The sequence below is a fragment of the Daktulosphaira vitifoliae genome, unplaced genomic scaffold (assembly GCF_025091365.1).
Source record: "Daktulosphaira vitifoliae isolate Bord-2020 unplaced genomic scaffold, ASM2509136v1 Scaffold_4, whole genome shotgun sequence".
Classification (NCBI taxonomy): Eukaryota; Metazoa; Arthropoda; class Insecta; order Hemiptera; family Phylloxeridae; genus Daktulosphaira; species Daktulosphaira vitifoliae.
This window is the reverse complement of record NW_026099575.1, coordinates 17,968,490-17,992,119: the sequence shown is the minus strand read 5'-3', so window position 1 is coordinate 17,992,119 and position 23,630 is coordinate 17,968,490. Positions and strand designations below refer to the sequence as shown.

General features: G+C 25.1%; 1 protein-coding gene and 1 pseudogene across 1 annotated transcript in view; both read left to right on the top strand.

Annotated features, from left to right (window-relative positions):
• The first annotated feature begins 700 nt into the window (after positions 1–700).
• LOC126904564 (probable cytochrome P450 6a13) lies at positions 701–10,524 on the top strand (annotated as a pseudogene).
• Positions 10,525–11,742: 1,218 nt separating this feature from the next.
• LOC126904972 (uncharacterized) overlaps positions 11,743–23,630 on the top strand; it is a 17,528-nt gene continuing 5,640 nt past the window's right edge. Inside the window, exons 1-8 of the mRNA XM_050684376.1 lie at positions 11,743–12,141; positions 12,536–13,138; positions 13,227–13,451; positions 13,609–13,860; positions 14,057–14,223; positions 14,717–14,786; positions 17,488–17,832; positions 19,636–20,235. Coding sequence (XP_050540333.1) covers positions 11,850–12,141; positions 12,536–13,138; positions 13,227–13,451; positions 13,609–13,860; positions 14,057–14,223; positions 14,717–14,786; positions 17,488–17,832; positions 19,636–20,235 — 2,554 coding nt within the window. The 5' untranslated portion in view covers positions 11,743–11,849. The remainder of the gene's footprint in view (positions 12,142–12,535; positions 13,139–13,226; positions 13,452–13,608; positions 13,861–14,056; positions 14,224–14,716; positions 14,787–17,487; positions 17,833–19,635; positions 20,236–23,630) is intronic.

Below are 23,630 nucleotides of genomic sequence, written 5' to 3'. Positions count from 1 at the left end.
ATTTTCATATGTTAGCCGGTACAACGCGTATGTTTTTATTAAAAAAACTAATAATTATTAGTGATGGGCATTTTCGAATATTTTAAACTATCGAATAACTATTCGAATTGTGTTTATACAACCGAATAGTTTATTTTTAGCATAAACTATCGAATAGTTTTAAAAACTTTTCAAATAGACTACCGAATGGTTTTCAAAAAATGTTCGATTAGTTCAATCTAAATTTTTTATTAAGTACACTTAATTAACGAATACTTAAAATAAATTATTATACAATTAATAATAGCANCATTTTCATATGTTAGCCGGTACAACGCGTATGTTTTTATTAAAAAAACTAATAATTATTAGTGATGGGCATTTTCGAATATTTTAAACTATCGAATAACTATTCGAATTGTGTTTATACAACCGAATAGTTTATTTTTAGCATAAACTATCGAATAGTATTTAAAACTATTCGAATTTATTGTGTAACTATCGAATAGTTCCATAGTTACGTACTATTAGATATTTCCCATCAATAATAATTATACAATTATATGGGGAAAGAAATAGCAATTTAACTATATTTTTTTATGTAAACTAATAAGTATATTAATAATTTTTGAAAAAAAAAATGTTTATACTTTTAGCGGATCTTTCTGTAAATTGTCTAGAAACAAAAAAATAAAGCTTATAAAAACGTATAAACAATTATATAATTTTTTATTTCTTTTGCAATTCATTATGAGAATGCTTATAACTTTGGCCATATAAATTTTGCTACCGATAGTAACTGCCTTCCGTGTCATGACTAAAATATGAACTTGTTTTCTACTCAACATTTCTTAAAAATACATTTTATTTTTTTGTTGTAGCGAAATTTACTTACAATCCATCTAACTAACAAGATTTTTTACAAAATGAAAATCTTACAAACAATTTAACTTATCAATTGCTACTGTTCTTCTCTATGTTGCTGATTTTCAATTAATGATTCATTAAAAATGTTTGATTTATGGCTCACAATATTCGGAATGACTCCGTTAATCATTTTGGCTTTATTTATCTATATTTTTAGTAAAGGTACATTTGGTATATGGCGTCATAAAAAAGTTTTTTATGTGCGACCTACACTACTTTTTGGCAATACACTTTCTGTAGCTTTAGGAATTGATCATCCAATAGATGTGTATCAAAGGATTTATGATCAATTCGAAGGCCACAAATTCGGTGGAATGTTCCAAATGCGAACTCCATATTTAATGATTAGAGATCCTCAGCTTATTGTTAACGTACTGATTAAAGACTTTGAATATTTTGTTAGTCGCGGTCAGTACTCGGATTTAAAAATGAATAAATTATCTAATCATCTGTTTTTTATGTCACCCACAAAATGGAAAATTATGCGAAAAAAACTTAGTCCAGCGTTTACGTCGAGAAAATTACGTCAAATGCATAAACAGATGGGAGAATGTACCGAACTATTAATGAAACAGTTTGATGATCGATTAAAGAAATCTGATAACATAGAAGTGTGTGAAATATTTAGGGATTATTCAACTGATGTCATAAGTACCTGCGCGTATGGCCTAACAGTTAACTCTGTATCGGATGATGAAAATTCGGAATTTCGACAGTACAGCAGAAATGTATTTAAGCCATCTCTTCGTGTGCTTTTTCGAGACCTTTGTTTGTTAATCTCACCAAATTTACTGAAAATTATTCGAATAGCAGATATATCACCTAAAGTAACATCTTTTTTTGGCACGGTATTAAAACACGTAATGGCGTTTAGAGATAGTAACAACATTGTCCGCGAAGATTTGCTACAAATTTTAATAAAAGCCAAAAAAGATTTGGTTTTAAATCAAGTGGATAACAATTGTAATGGTAATAAGTAAAAATGTATTTGTTTATTATTTATAGTAAATGGTGCTCAAGAACGGCCATGAGGGGTAAAATGTGTGTACTTATTACAATTATTTGCTTAGATAAGTTTACTGAAAACGATATCGTGGGAAATGCTTTTGGATTATTTATTGCTGCATATGAGACAGTTTCGACTGCAATATCATTTTGCCTTTATGAACTATCATTAAATAAATCAATTCAAGATCGAATACGAAAGGAAATGGAGTTGGTTAAAACAAGGTTTGTCGATAATGAAGAAAAATATGATATGTTCAATCAACTTCACTACACTGATATGGTTTTAGCTGGTCAGTTTTAATATAAAAATAAACAAAAAATATGCTATAGTAAAATAAATACCTTTTTACCTTCACATTGAATCTAAATAAAATAAATTTAGCACTCAAGTATTTTGTAGAAACCGTTCGTAAATATCCACCGGTCGCAGCATTGTTTCGAGAGGCAACACAGGATTATAATATGACTGAAGGATTATTGTTAGAAAAAGGCATTAAAATTATAATTCCGATTTATTCGATACATTATAATAAAATGTATTATCCAAATCCATACAAATTTGATCCTGATAGATTTTTACCCGAAGAAAAAATTAAAATACGAAACGGTACGTATTTACCATTTGGAGATGGACCTCGTATTTGTATAGGTAAAAGAAATGTTATTAAATCAAAAACTTAAAAATACACTATTTTTGTGTACTTAATCATTTTTACAGGTAAGCGTTTTGCCGAATTAGAAATGAAAATAGCATTATTGGAATTTTTGACAAACTTTGAAGTAGCACCTTGCGAAAAAACTGATATACCAATAAAGTTTAGCAAAAACTCATTTGTGGTAGTTCCAAAAAATGGCATTTGGTTACATATCAAAAAACTGAATAAAACCAGTAAATTTTCATAGTTTTAAATTATTTAAATTAGCTCTTTGTTGTTGTTAAATAAATAATGCGTTATATTTAATGTTTTAAATAATGTATTATATAAATTAAAAATGGTAAAAACAAGAATTTTTTAAAATTAAGTTGTATTTTAGATGATCAAGACTTGGATTGTTCAGCATAAAGTAGAAAAATGCATACATTTTTATAAAATAGTTTTAAAAAATAAATAAAAGCTTTATTGTAGCAATAAATTCCTAAAACATATTTATTTATCAATTAGTGTAACGATTGAAGGTTGGGTGAAAATAGAAAATAAATTTAATTAGCTTTTTATTAGCATGTTTACTCTCAAGACCGACATCAGCCTAAAAAGTTTTTGAAATGTATCATTTTTTCTATGTTCAAATATACCTTTCAAGTTTATTCATGACTGTTAATACTTAATGCAATTAATTACTTATTAAAATATTAAACATTTTTTAATAATGTGTGTAATATAGTATTATTTGTTATACAGCGCCTGTATTAAGGCTCTACAATGTTTTATTTTTTCAAATTTTTATCAAATAAATTTAACATAATATAATAATTTTCAATTATTTGTTGTATCAAAAAAATTTAGCTACTGTAAAAAAAAAATTAAATACTTATACCTTTTCATTTTTCTGACAATTCATAATTGTTACTTGACATCAAGTACGGAATACTTGCACTGTATAAGTTATGATAATATAAGTGAATAGTCTTCAATATGATGTACTGATTATTTATAGGTTAGGTGAAATACCGGTAAAGTTCTTTACGTATGTTCTAGGGATGACCCTGATAGTAGGCTCTATAGTCATTAGCATAGATAGTACTTATTCTGTGTTGTCAGTATAAACAATGTGATTTTTATAATTAAAATTATATTTACAGTAAAAGAATGATTGAAAACAAACAGTTAATATGTAATTATTTTTCAAATTTTTGAAGTCACGCAATTGCATTAGCCATAATTGTGAGTATGTTTTAAATATTTTCCGTGTAATCGCTGACATTATAAATTAATTAATTTTAAGTAATTAATTTATGATGATATTTCATTATTTCATTTTAGTACTGTGACTAGGCCAATTATTATATTTCAGTACAGTAAATAATAAAAAAAAGACACAATCCCGTATCATGTCTTTTTTTCACAAGATTTCCAGTACATTTTCAATGACTGTCCATCAATCTCCGGTAGTCGTGTCAACTTGAATCANACAATGTTTTATTTTTTCAAAATTTTATCAAATAAATTTAACATAATATAATAATTTTCAATTATTTGTTGTATCAAAAAAATTTAGCTACTGTAAAACAAAAATTAAATACTTATACCTTTTCATTTTTCTGACAATTCATAATTGTTACTTGACATCAAGTACGAAATACTTGCACAGTATAAGTTATGATAATATAAGTGAAAAGTCTTCAATATGATGTACTGATTATTTATAGGTTAGGTGAAATACCGGTAAAGGCAATAGGTAAAGTTCTTTACGTATATTGTTGGGATGACCTTGATAGTTGGCACTGTAGTCATTAGCAAGATAGTACTTATTCTGTGATATCAGTATAAACAATGTGATTTTTATAATTAAAATTATATTTACAGTAAAAGAATGATTGAAAACAAACAGTTAATATGTAATTATTTTTTAAATTTTTGAAGTCACGCAATTTTGCATTAGCCATAATTGTGAGTATGTTTTAAGTATTTTCCGTGTAATCGCTGACATTATAAATTAATTAATTTATGATGATATTTCTTTATTTCATTTTAGTACAGTGACTAGGTCAATTATTATATTTCAGTACAGTAAATAATTACAGTAAAAGACACAATCCCGTATCATGTCTTTTTTTCACAAGATTTCCAGTACATTTTCAATGACTGTCCATCAATCTCCGGCAGTCGTGTCAACTTGAATAATTTTCGATTTATAAATACCACTAAAAATTACAAAATATCGATAAGGTTACTTTGATGAACAAGTACTTATTAAACATGACGTAATAAATAAATGAATACCTTTTAACAATAACGTTAAATGTTGTTTACAAGAACTATGAATAATCCAACATGGCTTCATTAACATTATTAATTTTAATAGTAATTATTACTATTAAAGTTAAACATGATAAATTTTTATTAAACTATCTTTTTCCCATAATATCGTGGTTTTGAGTTATTGAATATTTTGGGTAACAGCAAGCCGTTTTATGAAAAAAAGTATAATTAAAAGCAATGGTAAAATATTTTTTTCTAGATTTTTCTATCTCCACAAATAGTTAACTATTTTTTGTATTGAATTACGTAAAGATATCATATTTATTAAAAATTAACAAAACATTACTTTCTGAAAAAGTTTGACATGTCACTTTGTTGCTTCAAGGTCTTCATTATCAAAGACAAGGACAATTACGCCAATATTGAATTTTAGATTACTCGAGTAACTATTAATTAAGACCTATAAATAAATTTACCATTATATAAATTAAGATTTTAATTTAACCAAACAAAATGTTTTCAACAAAATTTTTCTAAAATTTGTATTACAAAACTCATTAATTACTTTGAACTGTTGAAGATTTTAAAAACCAAATACTTAAATAGATAATCTTAACATACATTAATTTCTTTTCAAATAATAAATTATATCAATAAAAAAATTACTTGAAAAGATAACTAAATTGTGTAGTTAAATCGTTTTGCATCTTCTTAAAAATAAATAAAACATTAAGTGAAATAATTTCACTTGACAAATTATTCGTGTACCAATTTATTAAAATTTACTTTATTAATTGTTTTAATAGGTAGAAATTTGGAAAAAAAAATTTAACTAAATGTATAATAAATTAGAATAGAGAGATTTATGATTAATATCGGTTGATATGCTAACTTAATTCGTGGCCTACCTATGGTTAAGCATAAAGATACTTACACTTCGGCTTAATTAAATATTAATTTTTAATGCTAAAACCTTTTTTTTTAATAATATTTATTAAGTTACAAGTATAATCAAAAGTATTTATTTCGTAAAATAATTATTCAAATCTACATACTTTTAAGTTATATACTAACTGGAATGATCTTCACAAATACAAATTTATTTTTTAATGCAAAATTTATTATTTAAAAGTTTGACATGTTGTTAAAGATATAAATGACATGATTAGTTTTTTTTTTTTTTAACTTAAATTTTATTGATTTACTATATTTAAATCGCGTATTAACGTTTGATTTCAAATGTTAGGCTTAGGTAATAAAGAGATTTTATTATTTTTGTAATAAAATTTTTATTTGTTCAAATTGATTACTTTGAAGTAAACGTATTATTTTTTTAAGAAAGCAAACAAGTATGATATTTTGAAATATGTGAACACATAATTAAATAATTAAAAATGTTAATTATATATATTTTTAATTTTATAGTGAAAATAAGAATTTATTTTTATGAAATTTAATATTTTCAATTTTGATCCTTTTATACAAAATCCATTTTATATAAATATTTTTTTATAATAAACATACCGAATGATGTAAAAAAATTTAATATTCATGAATTTTTATTAAAATAAGTGAAATATTTTAATCTAGATCAAAATGATTTGAAATAATTAAAAAAAAATTTAGGATATAAAAATAGATTTTTGTAAAAATTAATCTTCAGAGTAGTTATTAATTAAGAAGTAATAGGAACAAGTTAACACTTGGAACAAAATGATCTTCTTGAATTAAAAAAAAATGTAGTAATGTTTTTGAAGTTCTTTTGAAAGTATATTGCTATAATTTTTTAAAATATAATTACAAACAATAATACAATTTTTGGAAATAATTATTAAATGAACAGATTATTATTGTAATAAAATTTTAGTAAAAAGAGTTTTAGAAATGTCAAAATTTACCAATTTTAAGAATTGTAGTTATTTTGTAGATTTTCCTCATTTACAGAGAACTTTAACTAATTAATCTTTTGACATATTGTTTAAAGAAATTGGTTCTGTGAAAGGTGAGTAAAAGTGGCGACAAACAAAAAGAAATTATCATAGTAATATTAATAGTTTCTCAGCTTTGGATCAAAGCTAAAATATCAATTATCTGGAAATAAAATACGTTATGAAATAAAATTGTTTATTTTGTATTGTTCCTTTTGCATAACGCCATTCAATTAAAAATTTTTTCCATTCGATTTTGGAAGCAGGAAAAAATTTTGAAAATTCCATAATAACATAATTTTATATTGTTAAACATTCCAATGTGTTGCATTAGATTATTCAGTGTATTTTTAAAATTTATTAGAAAATTTTGCAAGTTTAATAAAAAAAATATGTTTATGAAGTATAAATTTGCGTATTATAAATGTGGTATTTTTGTGCTAATGTAGAAGGTGAATACCTCATATACTTCAGAGTAATAATTAACATAATTAGTAGAATTATGTCTTATTAAGTTTTGGGAAACTATTATTAAAATTGTTTAACAACTATATAACTGATATTGTGTGGTAGACATGAGTTAGTATTATTTTTTTAAAAACTCGTAATTTTGTTTTGATCCATAAAAATGATTCCTTTATCAATTTTTAATATAAGTTGGTTTGATGTCTCAGTCATTTTTTTAGTGGCGTTGACAGTATTCTATTACTTTTCAACATCTACTTTCAATAAATGGAAAAATGATAACGTGCCGTTTGTAAGACCAATACCTTTGTTTGGTAACATCTTATATTTAGCATTAGGCTACGAACATCCAATCGACACCTATCGAAGAATATATAGCCAATTGGCAGGTAAAAAATATGGAGGATTCTGGCAGATGCGGACACCGTACTTAATGATTCGCGATCCCGGACTTATCAACAGGATTATAATCAAAGATTTTAATTATTTTGCTGATCGTGGTATTTACTCTGATTTTAAAGTAAATCCACTTTCAAATAATCTATTTTTTATGGGAGGTCCAAAGTGGAGAACAATTCGGAATAAAATGAGTCCGGCGTTTACTTCAGGTAAACTCAAATATATGCAAGAACAAATAAAGGAGTGTGGTAAAGAACTTATGCGTAATATAAATTCCAGCATTGAGCAATCACCAGATATAGAAATCAGAGATCTCATGGGAAACTATGCTACAGATGTAATAGGCGAGTGTGCCTTTGGTTTAAAAATAAACTCAGTCAATGACAAAAATTCGACTCTTAGAAACTACGGAAAATCCTTATTCAAACCAAATTTACGAATACTATTACGGGAGCTAAGTATAATGATCTGCCCTGTTCTTATTCGACTAATAAAGATCAAAGATTTTCCTACGGATGCCGTGAATTTTTTTCGTTCGGTTTTCCAGGAAACAATATCTTATAGAGAAGAAAACAACATAAATAGAAACGATTTTGTGCAGTGTTTGATGCATGCAAGAAAAGAATTGGTACTAAATAAAAACTTGCCTCCAGAAGGTTTGTATAATTAATAGTTCAATTTAATAAAAGTTCATTTTTCAATTATTTGGCTTTCTTTAGAAAGATTCACGGAATTAGATATAATTGCCAATGCTTTTGTGTTATTTGCTGCTGGATTTGAAACTACATCCACGGCTTTGGGTTTTTGTCTTTATGAGCTGGCATTAAAAAAACATATACAAGACAAAGTTCGTGAAGAAATTAAAGCAAAAAAGGTTGTACATGATGGAAAAATTACCAACGAATTTTTAATAGATCTCACTTATATGGATATGGTTTTGGCAGGTTAGATTTTCGGAATTATTATTTTTTCTATAATCTATGCTATTAATATTATTTATTATAAACTATTAATTAATTTTTTTTATTTCAAAAAACAAAAAGAATAAGGAAAATAAACAACATTGATAAATAAAATTTAATCGTTTTAGAAACTCTACGCAAATATCCACCTACTTTTGCTTTATTCAGAGAAGCGACACAAACCTACCAAATTCCAGATGATAGTTTAATAATCGAAAAAGGACAAAAACTAGTAATTCCTATCCATTCTCTTCATTATGACACAAAATATTTTGAAGATCCTGAAACTTTTAATCCGGAAAGATTTACTGCTGAAGAAAAAGCTAAAAGGCCTAATGGAACGTATTTACCATTTGGTGATGGACCAAGAATTTGCATAGGTACTTGAATTAATTAATATTAACGAAATTTATCAATTTAATAGAAAAATCTTAGATATAATTATACATATGCATTTATATATTTTTTAGGAAAAAGATTTGCAGAAGTAGAAATGAAATTAGCATTAACAGAAATATTATCTAAATTTGAAGTAGAGCCATGCGAAAAAACACAAATACCATTAAAGTTTGGCAAAAAAGCAATTATAGTTACTCCAGAAATTGGTATTTGGTTGAAGTTTACACCAATTACTAATTAAAACTAAAGGTATATGGGTTAAATGACATAATATCAAATAAATCGGTAGAATTAGTTATTCTATTAACTAATTTTATTAATGTAATAGTGTAAATTATTTTTGTGACAATTAATTACTTACTAAAAATAATTATAAATATTTGTTAAAATATAGCATATTGTAACACAAAAATGAATAATGAAAAATCATTTTTTCTAAAAATCTATTTCAACAACTATTCAAACAAATTACAATATTCTAGTTTAGAATTAATTATTTTTTAGCTTCCATGAAAAACTGAGAGAATATTAATTCTATGTTATGATTTTTGATTGTCAATAGAAATACTCAATTAATATTGTTTTTATGATTTTACTATATATGAGGGGCTTAAAATTTGAAACATATGTATATAATATTTTAATTTAACTTTTAAAAACTTTCCAAAAATCCTGCGTAATTTAGACATAAATATAACTATAGTCTAAATTATTTTCCAAAAGTTAAAAAATAATTGGCCCTACGACTTGTATCTATATATACCGGCCTCTATAGTTCATAAAAAATGTTATTTTTATGTAAAAATATTATTGTTTTTCTTATTGTATATTTACTAGTCCAATTATTATCATTAATACTTAAAGTATAAGAGTATTGATATAAAAGGGGAATTTGTACTCTCCATTAAAAAAAAAATTATTTTATTTTAAAGCTTCAATTACAGTAATGGTTATTAACCTAATTTTAAGTTTTATTTTTTTGAAGATAAAATATTCATAGTAAAAGACTCGTGTAATTTATAGTTCATTAAATACATTTTTCTCGTATTAAACATAAAATGAGCAAATAGAATTCAGATAAGATAATAATGAAATCATAAAACATTAATTATAGTTACTAAATGCAAGAGAAGTAAGATATATAGTAATATGAAGTATTCAAGATTCTATATCAGTTCTTCTAAACAGACATCATGCATCGTAGCCTCTTGCTAATACATTTCAGAGTACGGCGTTCTAAGCAAAACTGTGCACCTAACAATCTTTCCAGAAGTAAAAATAATTCCCCTGACAGAACATTTTCAAATTATAATATGCAAGTATGGCAGCGTAATGTATTACATTCAAAATTACACGAGTCTATAAAAACCTATGAACCAACTTTAAACAGTTGGACACATTAGGAAAATTATAAAAATCTATAATACAATGTTATTATTAATAGCTTTATTATTAAAGGTTGATTAAAAATAGAAAATATGATATTTTAGTTAAAAAATTTAATATTATACAATTTTTAAAACATAATAAAATTTTTTTCAGGGATCCATTTTTGAACCTTTAGATAATTATTTTAATTTGTTAATTTTGTTCAACTTGGAATTGTATGGTTTGTTAAATTTACTGTTTAATTCAATTAAGTGAGTTATTTTATTATCAAAGAAAAATTATCTGTCTAACATTTTAATTATGCCTTAAAAAATATTAAATAATAATTAATTATGTGTACCTAAAATAAATCACAATGGGTTTTATCTATAAGTATTTATACGTAATTCCAAGACTAGAATTAAATAGTTTCAAAATATAAATAAACTCTATAAGTATCACTTGAATTGTAATTACATATAATGTGTTATTAGATTTTATTCATTATCAGTTTTGTTGAATAGAAACTGTTAAATTATAAATTCAAAAATTATGTACATATTTAGTTTAGTACGAATAATGGAATAAATTAACTCCTAAATTATATTGTTAATGGCACGTTACCTCAAATCTCAAAAATTTTATACATATATTGTTTTACTTCTAGTTGATAAGTGTTTTTTTTTTAAATAAATGATTAAATATTTATAAATATATTAGATATAAATAAAAATGTTTATGCTCGATTTCTTTTGTTAATTCATTTGAATATTTTTAATTTTCACTCTCGAATCTATTTACTAATTATGTCCCAGAACGTTCTAATGATAATACAAAAAATGATCTCTAAGAATAACAATAATCTTATAAAAGTATTTCAAAATGATCTTTTATGATATTTTTAAAAATGAACTTTGATCTTAATGTGTTAATCTTTAATAAAAATTAGTATGTTATTTAATAATGAATTGATTTAAGTAAAAATTTTAATGTTTTAATTATTATATTCAAATTTGAATTTTAAAATGTCTTAACTGAAAAATCATTTTCTTCGACTGACGATGTAAAATAAATAATAAAGGTTATGTATAACTTTGACTATAATCATAAAAACTTGTGTCACATTTATTGCACCGTAATAGATTAATGTTTAATATTTTTGCATTATATGAACAACAGTGATGATAATTTAATAACATTTAATTCACAGTAAAAATATAAAATAATCATGCAATTAGCTATGGTTTAATAAAAAAAATGCTGTTTTAATAATGTGTACATTGAATCGCGAAGAAAATTAATTTTTGCAAAAATTTAGTTAAGTAACAAACATTTGATATTAATAGATTTATGTTTTTCATAAAACATTTAATGGCTGCTAGAAAACATTTATGGGAGATGATTAAAAAAAATATGACTTGTGCTTTTAACTAATGTTCTCAGTCGTGTTAAAACATTTAGGTAAGGCTCTTGTGAGCAATTAATTGAAAAATATGTTGAATTTTATAATCGATGTTTTAAGTCAGAAAACAATTGTGTCAGCCATAGCCGTTTACTTAATTTATGTTTATACTACATGGAGTTTTAGTTACTGGGCTAAATTAGGTGTAAAATGTCCGTGGTCACCAGTTCCTTTATTTGGACACTTTATCAAATCAATTTTAGGTTTACAGCATACTATGGAGGTGTTTGATACAATCTATCAGAAAATGGGCGATGAACCATTTATTGGTGTTTATACATTGAGAATCCCTCAGCTGATGATTAAAGATCCGGAAATCGTAGGTAATTTAAATATAATGCAAGCGGATGGTTCACTTTTATTGAATAAATTAAAATTTTTAGTAATATTATTACGTGTTGCATAGATTCTAAATATTTGTGGTGTTTATAATGACGAGTATGATTTATTTGTTTTTAATTTTGCACACCTGTTGCCGTGTAGTGATTTATTGAAAAAAACTTTACTGGAATGTATTGAAATTTTATGTAAAATATATCTTATTGTAATCATTTTTCAAACCGAAAACGCAAAGTTTAATGTTATTATCATCTATACCATTTAATGTTTTAAAATTGTAATAATGCATAAACGTTTATATGAAGTTAACGAATAAAAATTACAAATTGCCTATATCTTAGAAAAACAAATTTGTTTTTTGATATTTATTACAAATAGGTCGAGTTCTGATTAAAGATTTCCAACACTTTACCGACCGAGGAATTTACGCTGATGTTCATACTAATCCATTGAATAACAATATATTTTTTACGAGTGGTGAACGATGGAGAACTATGCGAAAAAAACTCAGTCCAACCTTCACGTTAAATAAACTGAAGCACATGATTGAACAAATCAAAGAATGTAGCGATAGCTTGTTAATGACCCTTAGACAAACTATGACGGAAGAGAAGTGTGGGAAAATAGAAATCCGTGAGATGATGGCCAAGTATTCTACCGACGTAATTGGCAGTTGTGCTTTTGGTCTTAAGTTAGATGCTATTAATGATCCAAAATCGGAGTTTCGCAAACACGGAAAAGCCGTGTGTACACCTTCGATCTATACACAGATATGGTTGGCTATTATCTTTATACAGCCATCTATATTGCGTATGTTTCGGTTAAACAATTACTCGAAAAAAAACATTACATTTTTCCAAGACGTTTTCCAGGAAACAATTAGAAAAAGGGAATTATATGGTGACAAACGCAAAGACTATGTATACAGATTGATGAAGGCCAGAAAAGAATTAGTTTTGAATCCGGATACTAATTTAAGAGGTAATTTGTCTATGTATTTTAAATATGTATAATTACTTCATATGATATATCTATGTATATTTGTATTTTTTTTATTGAAATTTTTTAGAAAAGTTTACAGAGACAGATATTGTGGCAAACGCATATATTTTATTTCTCGCCGGTTTTGAAACTGTATCTACTACTATTAGCTTATGCTTGTATGAAATGGCTTTAAATAAAGATGTCCAGAGGAAGGTACGAGAAGAAATAATGCAAATTCAATCTAAAAACGGAGGGAATATGGACAGTGATAGCTTAAACAGTTTACATTATACGAGTATGGTTATAAAAGGTATATTTTTAATTTATGACATTACTAAAAATATAAATAATTTTTATGTTTGGACTGCTGGATAATATATTATTAAAATTCATATTAAAATGTTCTACGAATAATTTTACAAAATAATTTGAATTACAAAAAAAAAAAAATGTTTTTTGATTTTTAGAAACTTTGCGGAAATATCCACCACTTATAGCATTAAATAGAGAAGTCACTGAACCTTACTTATTACCAGGTACAAATATAACGTTAGAAAAAGGAATGAAAATAATTATACCTATTAACTCAATTCACTACGATCCGCTGTATTTTCCTAATCCTTTTGATTTCAATCCTGAACGATTTTCAGAAGAGAATATAGGCAAACTTAGACAAAACACTTACATCCCCTTTGGAGATGGTCCTCGAATATGTATAGGTACATTTCAAATAACTTATATTTATTATTTAAAATCATATTAATGGAAATTTTGGAAAAATAAGTTTTTATGTACAACTTTTAATTAGTTTTCTTATACGATATTCACAAATACTTATCTCAAAGTTCATTATATGATGAACTTTAAGTACATGTACATTAAAATCACTTGATTTGAATTGTATTTTCTGTTTAGGTAAAAGGTTTGCAGAGTACGAAATAAAATTAGCTCTGTCGGAAGTGCTGATTAACTATGAAGTATTACCATGCGAAAAAACAAAAGTACCTGTTCAATTTGTCATTGGGACATTTGTTAACCAACCCAAAAGCGTTTGGCTTAAATTTAAATCAATAAATGGGATATAAATTTTAATTTATTTTTTATTTTGCTTTTGTAGTTTTTGAAAAAATATAATATTTATATAAAACTGATTTATACAATTTATTCAATTATATTTTTTAAAGGTTGTAATATTTACTTGTGATTTTTTTTAATTCTGAATATTTTCTATAATTATTTTTTCGTTTTATATTGACTGAATTATTTATTTTAATATGTCATTTTATAGGGTTTTATATACTCTTACAGCTAATATTATATAATACGGATACGTGAAAATAACAATTAATTGTCTTTTAAGAATTCATTTTTATATTATTATATAATTATACGATATTATTATATATTATTACATTGTTATTATTCATTATTTAAGAAATTATATAATAAAAAATTATTTTATTAAATTATCTAGTTCTTAAAAGGATTATTGTAGTAAAATGTAATAATCTTTGTTAAAATTTTATGTGTTTAACAATTAAAAAAAATATATTCGTATATATTGTGATTCCTTAGGATTTAAGAATATTCTTTAGTATTGTTTCAATATACATATTTTGTCAATCATTTAAATTATTCATCAACGGTAATATCGTTAAAAACTATTGCCGTAACGAAATTTTTATGGGTTAAATATTTCAATAATCCTTAATAAATACTTGAGGTCCGAGCCCTTTTTTCCTTAATTATTTAAAAAAGAAGTATGCAGGAAAACAAGTTTTTTGATATCCTACACGTTTAAATACATTATGCTAAAAAAACTATTAATTACTAATATACTACTACAGTACCCTTGTTATATTACATCTAAAGAGAAACAGAAAAAAATTCGAGATACGTTAACCTATCAAGTTTTATACAAATTAAAAATAAATAATTTTTTAAATTATAAGATTTTTTTTAATATGTAAGCAAAATTTGTATTTACCTACTTCTATCTTCAATGATGTTTTCTAAAGTTGATAATGTATTGAACGCGTTATTGTTTCATACTTTTTGATGTATCAAGAAAATGTCTCAATGTTATTATTTCTAGTTTAGCTTGTTGTATTGATGCCTGCTACTTCTTTTTTTTTTCTTAATTCTTGCTACTATCAGTATTTTTAAAAGATCCTAATCAAATTTCGTGATCCGTCCATGTTTCACATAATATGTAAAATTGTTAATGTCCAAGTTAAGATTATTAGCAACAAAATTTCAATTATCATCAGAAATAATTGAGTCATATAATTGAATGCAACTATCTCAATAAAATCTTAAGATAACTTTAACAATTTATAATTATGAAAAAATGAAAAATAAAGACTTGGAAATTTGGAAAATGCAAAACAATGAATACACTTTTTTCATTTAAACAACATCAATAAAATAAATTGTCATCTAAACTTTTTCTCATATTAACTGAAGTATGTGTAAAATTAACATAAAAATTAATTTAAATTGTTATATTGTACAATAAGTGTATGTGTAATATTTTTTATATTAAATGAGTGGCAATTATCAGACAACAAATTTGTACACTTTGAAAAGATTTTTTCTTTGTTGTCGGAAGTATTTGAGAAAATTTTAGAACAAGATCTTAAGTAGTAAAGCTTTTGGCAAACAATCTAGAGAAGCTTCTTTGTCACCTATTATTTTTGAGATTGTTGTAAGAGTTTTGTTTCATATATTTTTATCTAAAACTGCTCACTAACTAAGAAGTATTATCATGCGAAGAAACAAAAGTACCTGTTCAATTAGTCATTGGGACATTTATTAACTAACTCAAAAGCATTTGGCTCAAATTTTTATCTAAAACTGCGTTTTTTTAATATATTTTATTATTTAATATTCAATTTAATTTTCTGTTTTTTTAATTTTGTTGTCTTCAACTCTAACAGTTTGTACTAAATAATGAACATTAAGTTTTGATTAATTATTTCTGACTAAGTCAATCAGTATCAAAATGCGCTTTAATATAAACTGAATTAATTTTTTTAGTACTTTCATTTGCAAGTTTATGTGCTTTTTCACAGGATACTAAAAAGAAAAATAATATATTTTAATAAGATAATAATAACTAAAATTTTTTAGTTGAGTATAAATTATCTCATTTTCAGGATTTTTAATAAAAATATAGTATAATTATAAAAACAAAAAAAATTCTTGTTATGAAATACTTAATGAAAAATGATAAAAAAGTAAGATTATGAATAAAATATAGCCTAAAAAGAAATAAAAGCCCAAAAATAATTTTTATGAAAAAAATTTAAATACTAGAAAATTATTATGTATTAAAACTAATTAGTTAAATTAAAAGTTACTTAAATACTAACTTTTTGACTAGTTAGTGTCCAGCTTTTAGTAAGAGACTGATATGTATTACAAGTAAATATTATTTTTCAACCTCTTTCAGTAAAATGTTGAAATACGACCACAATTAATAAATATCAAAACATTTTTGTAAATATAAATTAAAAAAATGTAATTTCACAATTTTGATTTATTTTGAAACTTAAAATTTTTTTGACATAAATATCAAACAATATTATTTAAACTTGGTCAACATTAAATTAAATAATACGACAAGAAATTTATTAAGTAAAACACAATATAATATTATTTTTTATTACTTTTTAGATACTTGTTAAAATAATTGTAAAGTTCACAGTTTTAAATATATTATTTTAAAACTATTGTTTTACTCTTATTTAAAACAATTAATATTAAACATAATATGTTTAAATATAATGTTCAAATTTTTAAATTATGTATAAAACATAAAAAATAGTAAAAAAATTTTTTAGTTGAGTATAAATTATCTCATTTTCAGGATTTTTAACCTGAAATGATATTTAATATCATCTTCATTAATCATGGGAAGAAACAGATTTAACTGAAAACTTTTGATTCAATAAATATTTTGTTGTAAATTTTTTGTTTACAATTTTTGCATTCTTAACTACGTTAAAAGCATGTTTTTAATTATTTATTTAAAATAAATAAATATATATATTTTAATTTTTCAATGTTTAAGATTTTTTTGAGGTTTATTTACAATAATTTTTAATAGATCAATAACAAATACGTATTGAGTTCAGTGGCGCATCAATGTCCTCATGGACATAAAATATTATTAGCGGGGGAATTGGAGGAATGAATCTCCCTACTTCTCTACGTATTAAAAGCTATACGTACCCCCCCCCAAACAAAATTTCTAATTTCGCTACTTATCTGAGTTACTATTGTATAATTATGTTATCGGCTTCAAACAATATACCCGTATATCATATTATATTATTACCAAGTAATCAATTGGTCAGTAATCGCTCGTTGTTCTTTTAGTACACTATGTTTAAAAATGTTTAAAGTCGTTATCGAGTGTTTTGATTTAAAATTTACATTTCTGGCAATAGTTTTGGGAGTTTTGTACAGTTATTCTACTTGGTATTATAACTATTGGTTAAAGTTGAATATAAAATGTCTGAGACCTCCTATCCCACTATTTGGTCACTTTTTCTATTCCATTATCGGGCGAAAACATACGATGGATATCATAGATAATATTTATCAGAAAATGGGTGACGAACCATTTGTAGGCATGTACAATATGCGTACTCCAGAACTTTTAATAAAAGATACAGAACTTATAGGTAAAAGATAAATCAAATATCTTTATATAATATTATTTTTATTATAGTAATTAAAAAGCTTGTATCTATTTATTTTAAAACTAAAAGGCAGTTTTATAGAATAATATGATGAAGTCGTAGGACAAAGCATAAATAAGAACAAAAATCAAAATTTTCTCTAATAATAAAAACAAATATTGATTATAAATGAAAAAATATAGTTAGGTCAACCGAAATTATGGTTAATATAGTGACAACCTAATTATATAGTTATAACTATCTTATTTAGTTGAATAAAAAAAAAATCCTATATTAATTCTAACTAATGTTAAATACGGCTAACTATGTAATTGTGTAATAATAAAAAAAATAGGCTATGTTGGTTATATTGACCAAGGTTGTGATTTTTGGGGTTTGTTGAATTGGTTAGCATTAAAGTTTTTTAGATGATCTAGAGTCCGAAGGTGTAGAATAATAAAAACAATCTGGGAAGACTAAGGCATATTCGAATGTGGAGTATATTTGAATTGATTAAATAAAACTAGTCATAATGAAATTAAGCTCAAGTAAAATGCAGAACATTTATTCTATTGTAATCATCATTTGATATGTTTATTTTACATGAACTTAATTTATCACTACAGCTAATTTTATTTAATAAATTAAAATGTACTGAGGTACAGTCTTCCCTAGATATAAAAAAAAGTGATTAAAGTTCTTCTTTTTAGAGGTGTAAATACTGAGATATTTATGGAGTGGTGTAGGCCTTCACTTTGACACTCTGTTAAGTATATGACCTAACACTAACTAGTTATTAATAATAAAACTACATTATTTATGTTTTAAATTTAACTATTGCTTTATCATTTTTTACTCTCATTATTAATCCTAAATAATTGGGTTGACATAAATTGCTTTACCTTGTTTTTTAATTTCAAAATATTCAGCGACGTTCAAAAATGACCAGGTATCTTTTCAATAATTTTCTTATGCACTTCCGAATTTTTGGAAGAAATTATAATTAAGTTTTAAGAGCAGAAATGTAAATTAATGTCGCACTAATATGTACTGAAGACAACACGGGGCCGTGGTTAATTATTCTTTGTAGAGATATGAGGATTTGAGTAAGACTCAAACTGAATTTTGGATTCAATCTAGAACTCATCCTCTCGTTGGACGATGTGCGAGCAGAACTAAGCCTTTTTAAATTATTTTTAATTACCCCAATTTGGGATTATGTTGATAGCGCATTTGGTGATATTCAGTTTATTGTATTAAATTGAACATAATATGACTATTATTATAAGATAAGACGCATTACTTACAATGATCAAGTTGACACATACATACATATAGAATAAATAGTGTACAACAGCGTAAATGTTTTGACAGATAAATAAATAATTTGTTTGTATACAAGTCATAAAAAATATATATTATACATTTTTCAATGTAAAATGCGTAATGCAAAACATTGGACATATTACGACAGTTGTCACTATAATAACCATAACTATAAAATATTTTTTCCGTTTAAACGAATATTTAACACTTGTTTCAAAGTAGAGTTCCAAGAAAAATAATTTTAGTATTTCTTAGAAATTTTGGTTTCAAACTTAAATGATTGTTATATTTTGCTATAAAGTAGATGGTGATTATTTGAAAAAAAACAAGCACAGTGGGGTCGTGGTATAGTTAGATGATATACGAGTATAGATGATATCTGACAGTGAAAAAGGTTCGATGCGAGTGTTAAATTACTTACTGAAAATCTATTTACTAAATGACGATTATCCAATGGAATGTAAATTTTGTTTCGAATAGGTCAAGTGCTAATAAAAAATTTTAATAATTTTACTGATCGTGGAATTTATTACGACGCCCATGTCAATCCTTTGCATAACAACATATTTCATATTGGAGGAGAAAAATGGAGAACCATGCGTCAAAAACTGAGTCCTACTTTTACTACTAATAAGCTTAAAAACATGATTGATCAAATTAAAGAGTGCAGTGATAGTTTGTTAAGTACAATTGGCCAATTGGTCACAAAAGAATCTGGACTTATAGAAATCCGAGATCTGATGGGTAAATATTCTATCGATGTGATAGGAAGTTGTGCTTTTGGATTGAAATTGGACGCTATTAATGATCCCAAATCAGAGTTTCGGAAGTATGGTAAAGCTGTATTCACACCGTCTTATTGGAGTCTACTCAGAAATGCTGTTATATTCACGCAACCATCATTAGCCAGTATCCTTCAAATGAATAATTACCCCTTTAAAAATATTTTATTTTTTCGCAATGCTTTTGAACAGACTATTCGTGCTCGAGAACAAAGTGGCATTGATCGTAAAGATTTAGTACAACAGCTAATGAAAGCTAGAAATGATTTAGTGATCAACCCAGCATTAAGATATAAAGGTATTAAATTAAAAAATATTTTATTTTTAATTTTAAAAATCGTATTTTGATTCAAAGTTAGATTAGATTCATTAATAACGATTATTATAATAAAAAAAAATATTATAAAAGTTTAGTCTACATATAAAGTGTGATTTATTAAGTAACTACCCCATATATTTTCGATAAATGATGATTTGATAAAAATGTATAGATAAAATAAAATTTTTTCTTTAAAATCATTGCATATGTCATTGTTCAATATAAGAATAGATTTTAGGGGTAACTTTCAAAAGTTAAAAGGGAATTTATCATTATTATTTTTGTACTGTTAAATGGAGAATAGTCTAAATAAAATGTTGATACGTTTATAACCAGTATTATATTATTATTTTTTGAGTAGGTATAATTTTTAGTGTTTATAAGACACCGTACACTAATCTAAAAAAATAGTACTTTGGGGGACAAGAAATTATTAAGTGTCGGGTGCCACTGTATGCGCATACTATATAAATATTTTCTAAAACTTAGAATAATTCTAAACTAAAGAATTTAAACAATTTTTGTACATCAATATTTTTATTCGGAATAGAAAAACATAATAAACTTGAAAAAAAATAATAAATTTTTTTTTTATAAAAATTGGAATTTTATAAATATAATGAGTATCTCATTATATTTATTTATTTTATTGATCATGTATTTACAACTTCGGCATCTTAGGCCATTAGTTTCATTTTGTATTAATATTAGTGTTTATATTTTAAATTTCATTGTACCAAAATTTACAAATATACATTATATTTCTTCATCCAGCTTGGTCTCTTTGATAAATTGCAGTAGTATTATGATACTTTGGGTTCGGTTCTAATGATTCGTGAAGATGGGCAGAAATCTTATATTTGAGGTGTTGGTTTTCATACTTAATACATTCAGTTAAAATACGTTTTACTGTGGTTATAGGTTCCACATGATTCATATAGTGGCTCTTCTTTTCCTCCCATTCATGAGAAAATCGGGTTGTCCTATTCTCAGTCGGTTTATTATTACATTATCTTTACTTATAGGTAAGTATATGTTCCTCTTTTTATTTCTTTTATGTGGCCAAATCTTCTGTTTTAAAGTTTTAGTATGATTAATAGTATTTGAAGAGTCGCTTATAATGCTATTGCCTGCGTTGCAAATATACAGATATCTGACAGCTTGTACATTTTCTTATCATTTGACATAATGACTGCTATTCCAACTCCTTCTCAATTTTCAGAAGCATCAGTATATACTTATATGTGGTCATAGTAGTTATCTATTAAACTTTGACTTCAGGAAGTGTTTGGTTTTCTAATTCTGTATTAATTTTACATTCACTATACCAAAGTGCGTTAGAGTTATATTTTTTATTAACTATGTTAGTTAACTAAATAGAGTAACTGTTCATAACTTTCTTTTGTTCGTTACTTCCATGATATTGTTTTTGACTGTTCTTGCTAAATATTATTATTTATTTGCTAAATACCATTGTTAAGTTCTCCAGCTATAATGTAAATACTGTAGATGGATTACTTTTGAAGGCGCCTATAGCTAAATATCAGTACAATATTATTAGTGTTAGAAGTTATAAGTGTTGATTGGGTAGCTGTTATGCATAACATAGTTATGTTTTGATTTATTAAGTGATTTATGTATTTTTATAAGCGTATTTTCACCTCCTCCTCGGGATGTATGTGAGAGTGTTTTTATAGTGTTAACAGTTTGCATTGTCTTTCTTTTAAGATATTTGATCTAAGTTTTTTGTCTAATATGGCCCTTAGTATCTTGATCAAATTGTCTTATTTAATCATATGACTATCTAATTTTATTTTAAATTGTTCAATTTTTCATTATTTTATAAACATAATGCATTTTGTTTTGTCATGGGCAAATTTAAAACCTGATTGTGACGCCCGAAATGTAAGTTTGTTTATAGTATTTCGATGTTGTTCTTGGATTGTACTTTTGCTTTGACACCAAAAAATAAAGTCGTCCACGAATTAATTTAATTTATTTGGTGAAGTTGATTNGTCCACGAATTAATTTAATTTATTTGGTGAAGTTGATTAACTTATGTTGAATTCTATTGCTCATTTACATTTTTTTATTAAATAGTTTATTTTTGTACTACAGACGTTTTTGTAAAATATTTTTATAAATTAATAGCAGTTAACACATTGTCTCCCAGAGTGCTCTCTTTTCAGTCCAGTGCACGATGAGAGCCGTGTGTACAACATAGACAAATTCTTATCTGTATATTATGGTAAAAATAATATTCAAACTATAATATAGTTACGCAATAAATTTAGTTGTACGCTTATCATTCAAACTAGTAATATTTTTAAATTAACGAGGTGTTTTGATTCTTTTTATATAGAGCTAACAAATTATTAATCAAAAAATTCTGATATCAGGTAAATTCATTTTAGGGTTATAATCTCTCACATTTCAACCACACAATTGTTTATTATAATGAATAATGCTAATAATAAAAACCATAATGTTGTCGTTTAAATTTTTTTTTGTTGTTAAAAAAAGATATAAACTATACAAATATAAAACAATTACTTATGATAAAAATAATATTATTGCATATAAATAACTTTGAAAAAACAATAACTTGTGGAAACTCTGTCTTGTGGCGGGACTCCAACTAACTTAAATAATTTAGTAATTTAAAGAGCTATTATAACATAATTAATTTTATAATTGATGTAGATCTCTACTTCAAGATCTTTTTAGGTGACGTGGAGGTTTATTTGAAATTTTTTGTGAGGACAGCGTTTTAATAAGAGGTTTTGGTTGATTTTAAAATCGGTTGTGTAATTTTTTGTATTTGAAGATGGCAGTTTGTTTTACGGTAAGGTGTTAAGATCATTATGCATTGATTAATTTGATATGTAAGGAGGGGCGTTGAGTATACGGCGAAAATACTTTGATTGGAGAACTTGAATTATGTTAATGTTCGACATTTTTGCTGCAACCTATAGCTCAATATCGTACAACTACATAGTTTAAAAAGGCGTTTATATATTATGACTTTGTGTGCAAGTCAATTTTGACATTTCTATGGTGTAATGGCTATAGTGTACTAAGACGCTAAGACGGTTCACAGTTATTAATTTTGGAATGGATGTTGTGCGACCAGATAAGCTTATTGTCAAAGTTAATACCAAGATATTTAACTTTAATTGAAGTGAGAATAGGATTATTATTAATAAAAACTTGTGGGAGATTGATAGCACGGAGAGTAAAAGTAATATGACAGAATTTATTTTCATTTAACATAACGTGCCATTTTTGGTACAAGTCATGTGGTGTAGGTGTAATATAAGTGGGACAGGAACGGTTGTTTGATATAGTTTATGTACTAATATTTTCGTCTAATA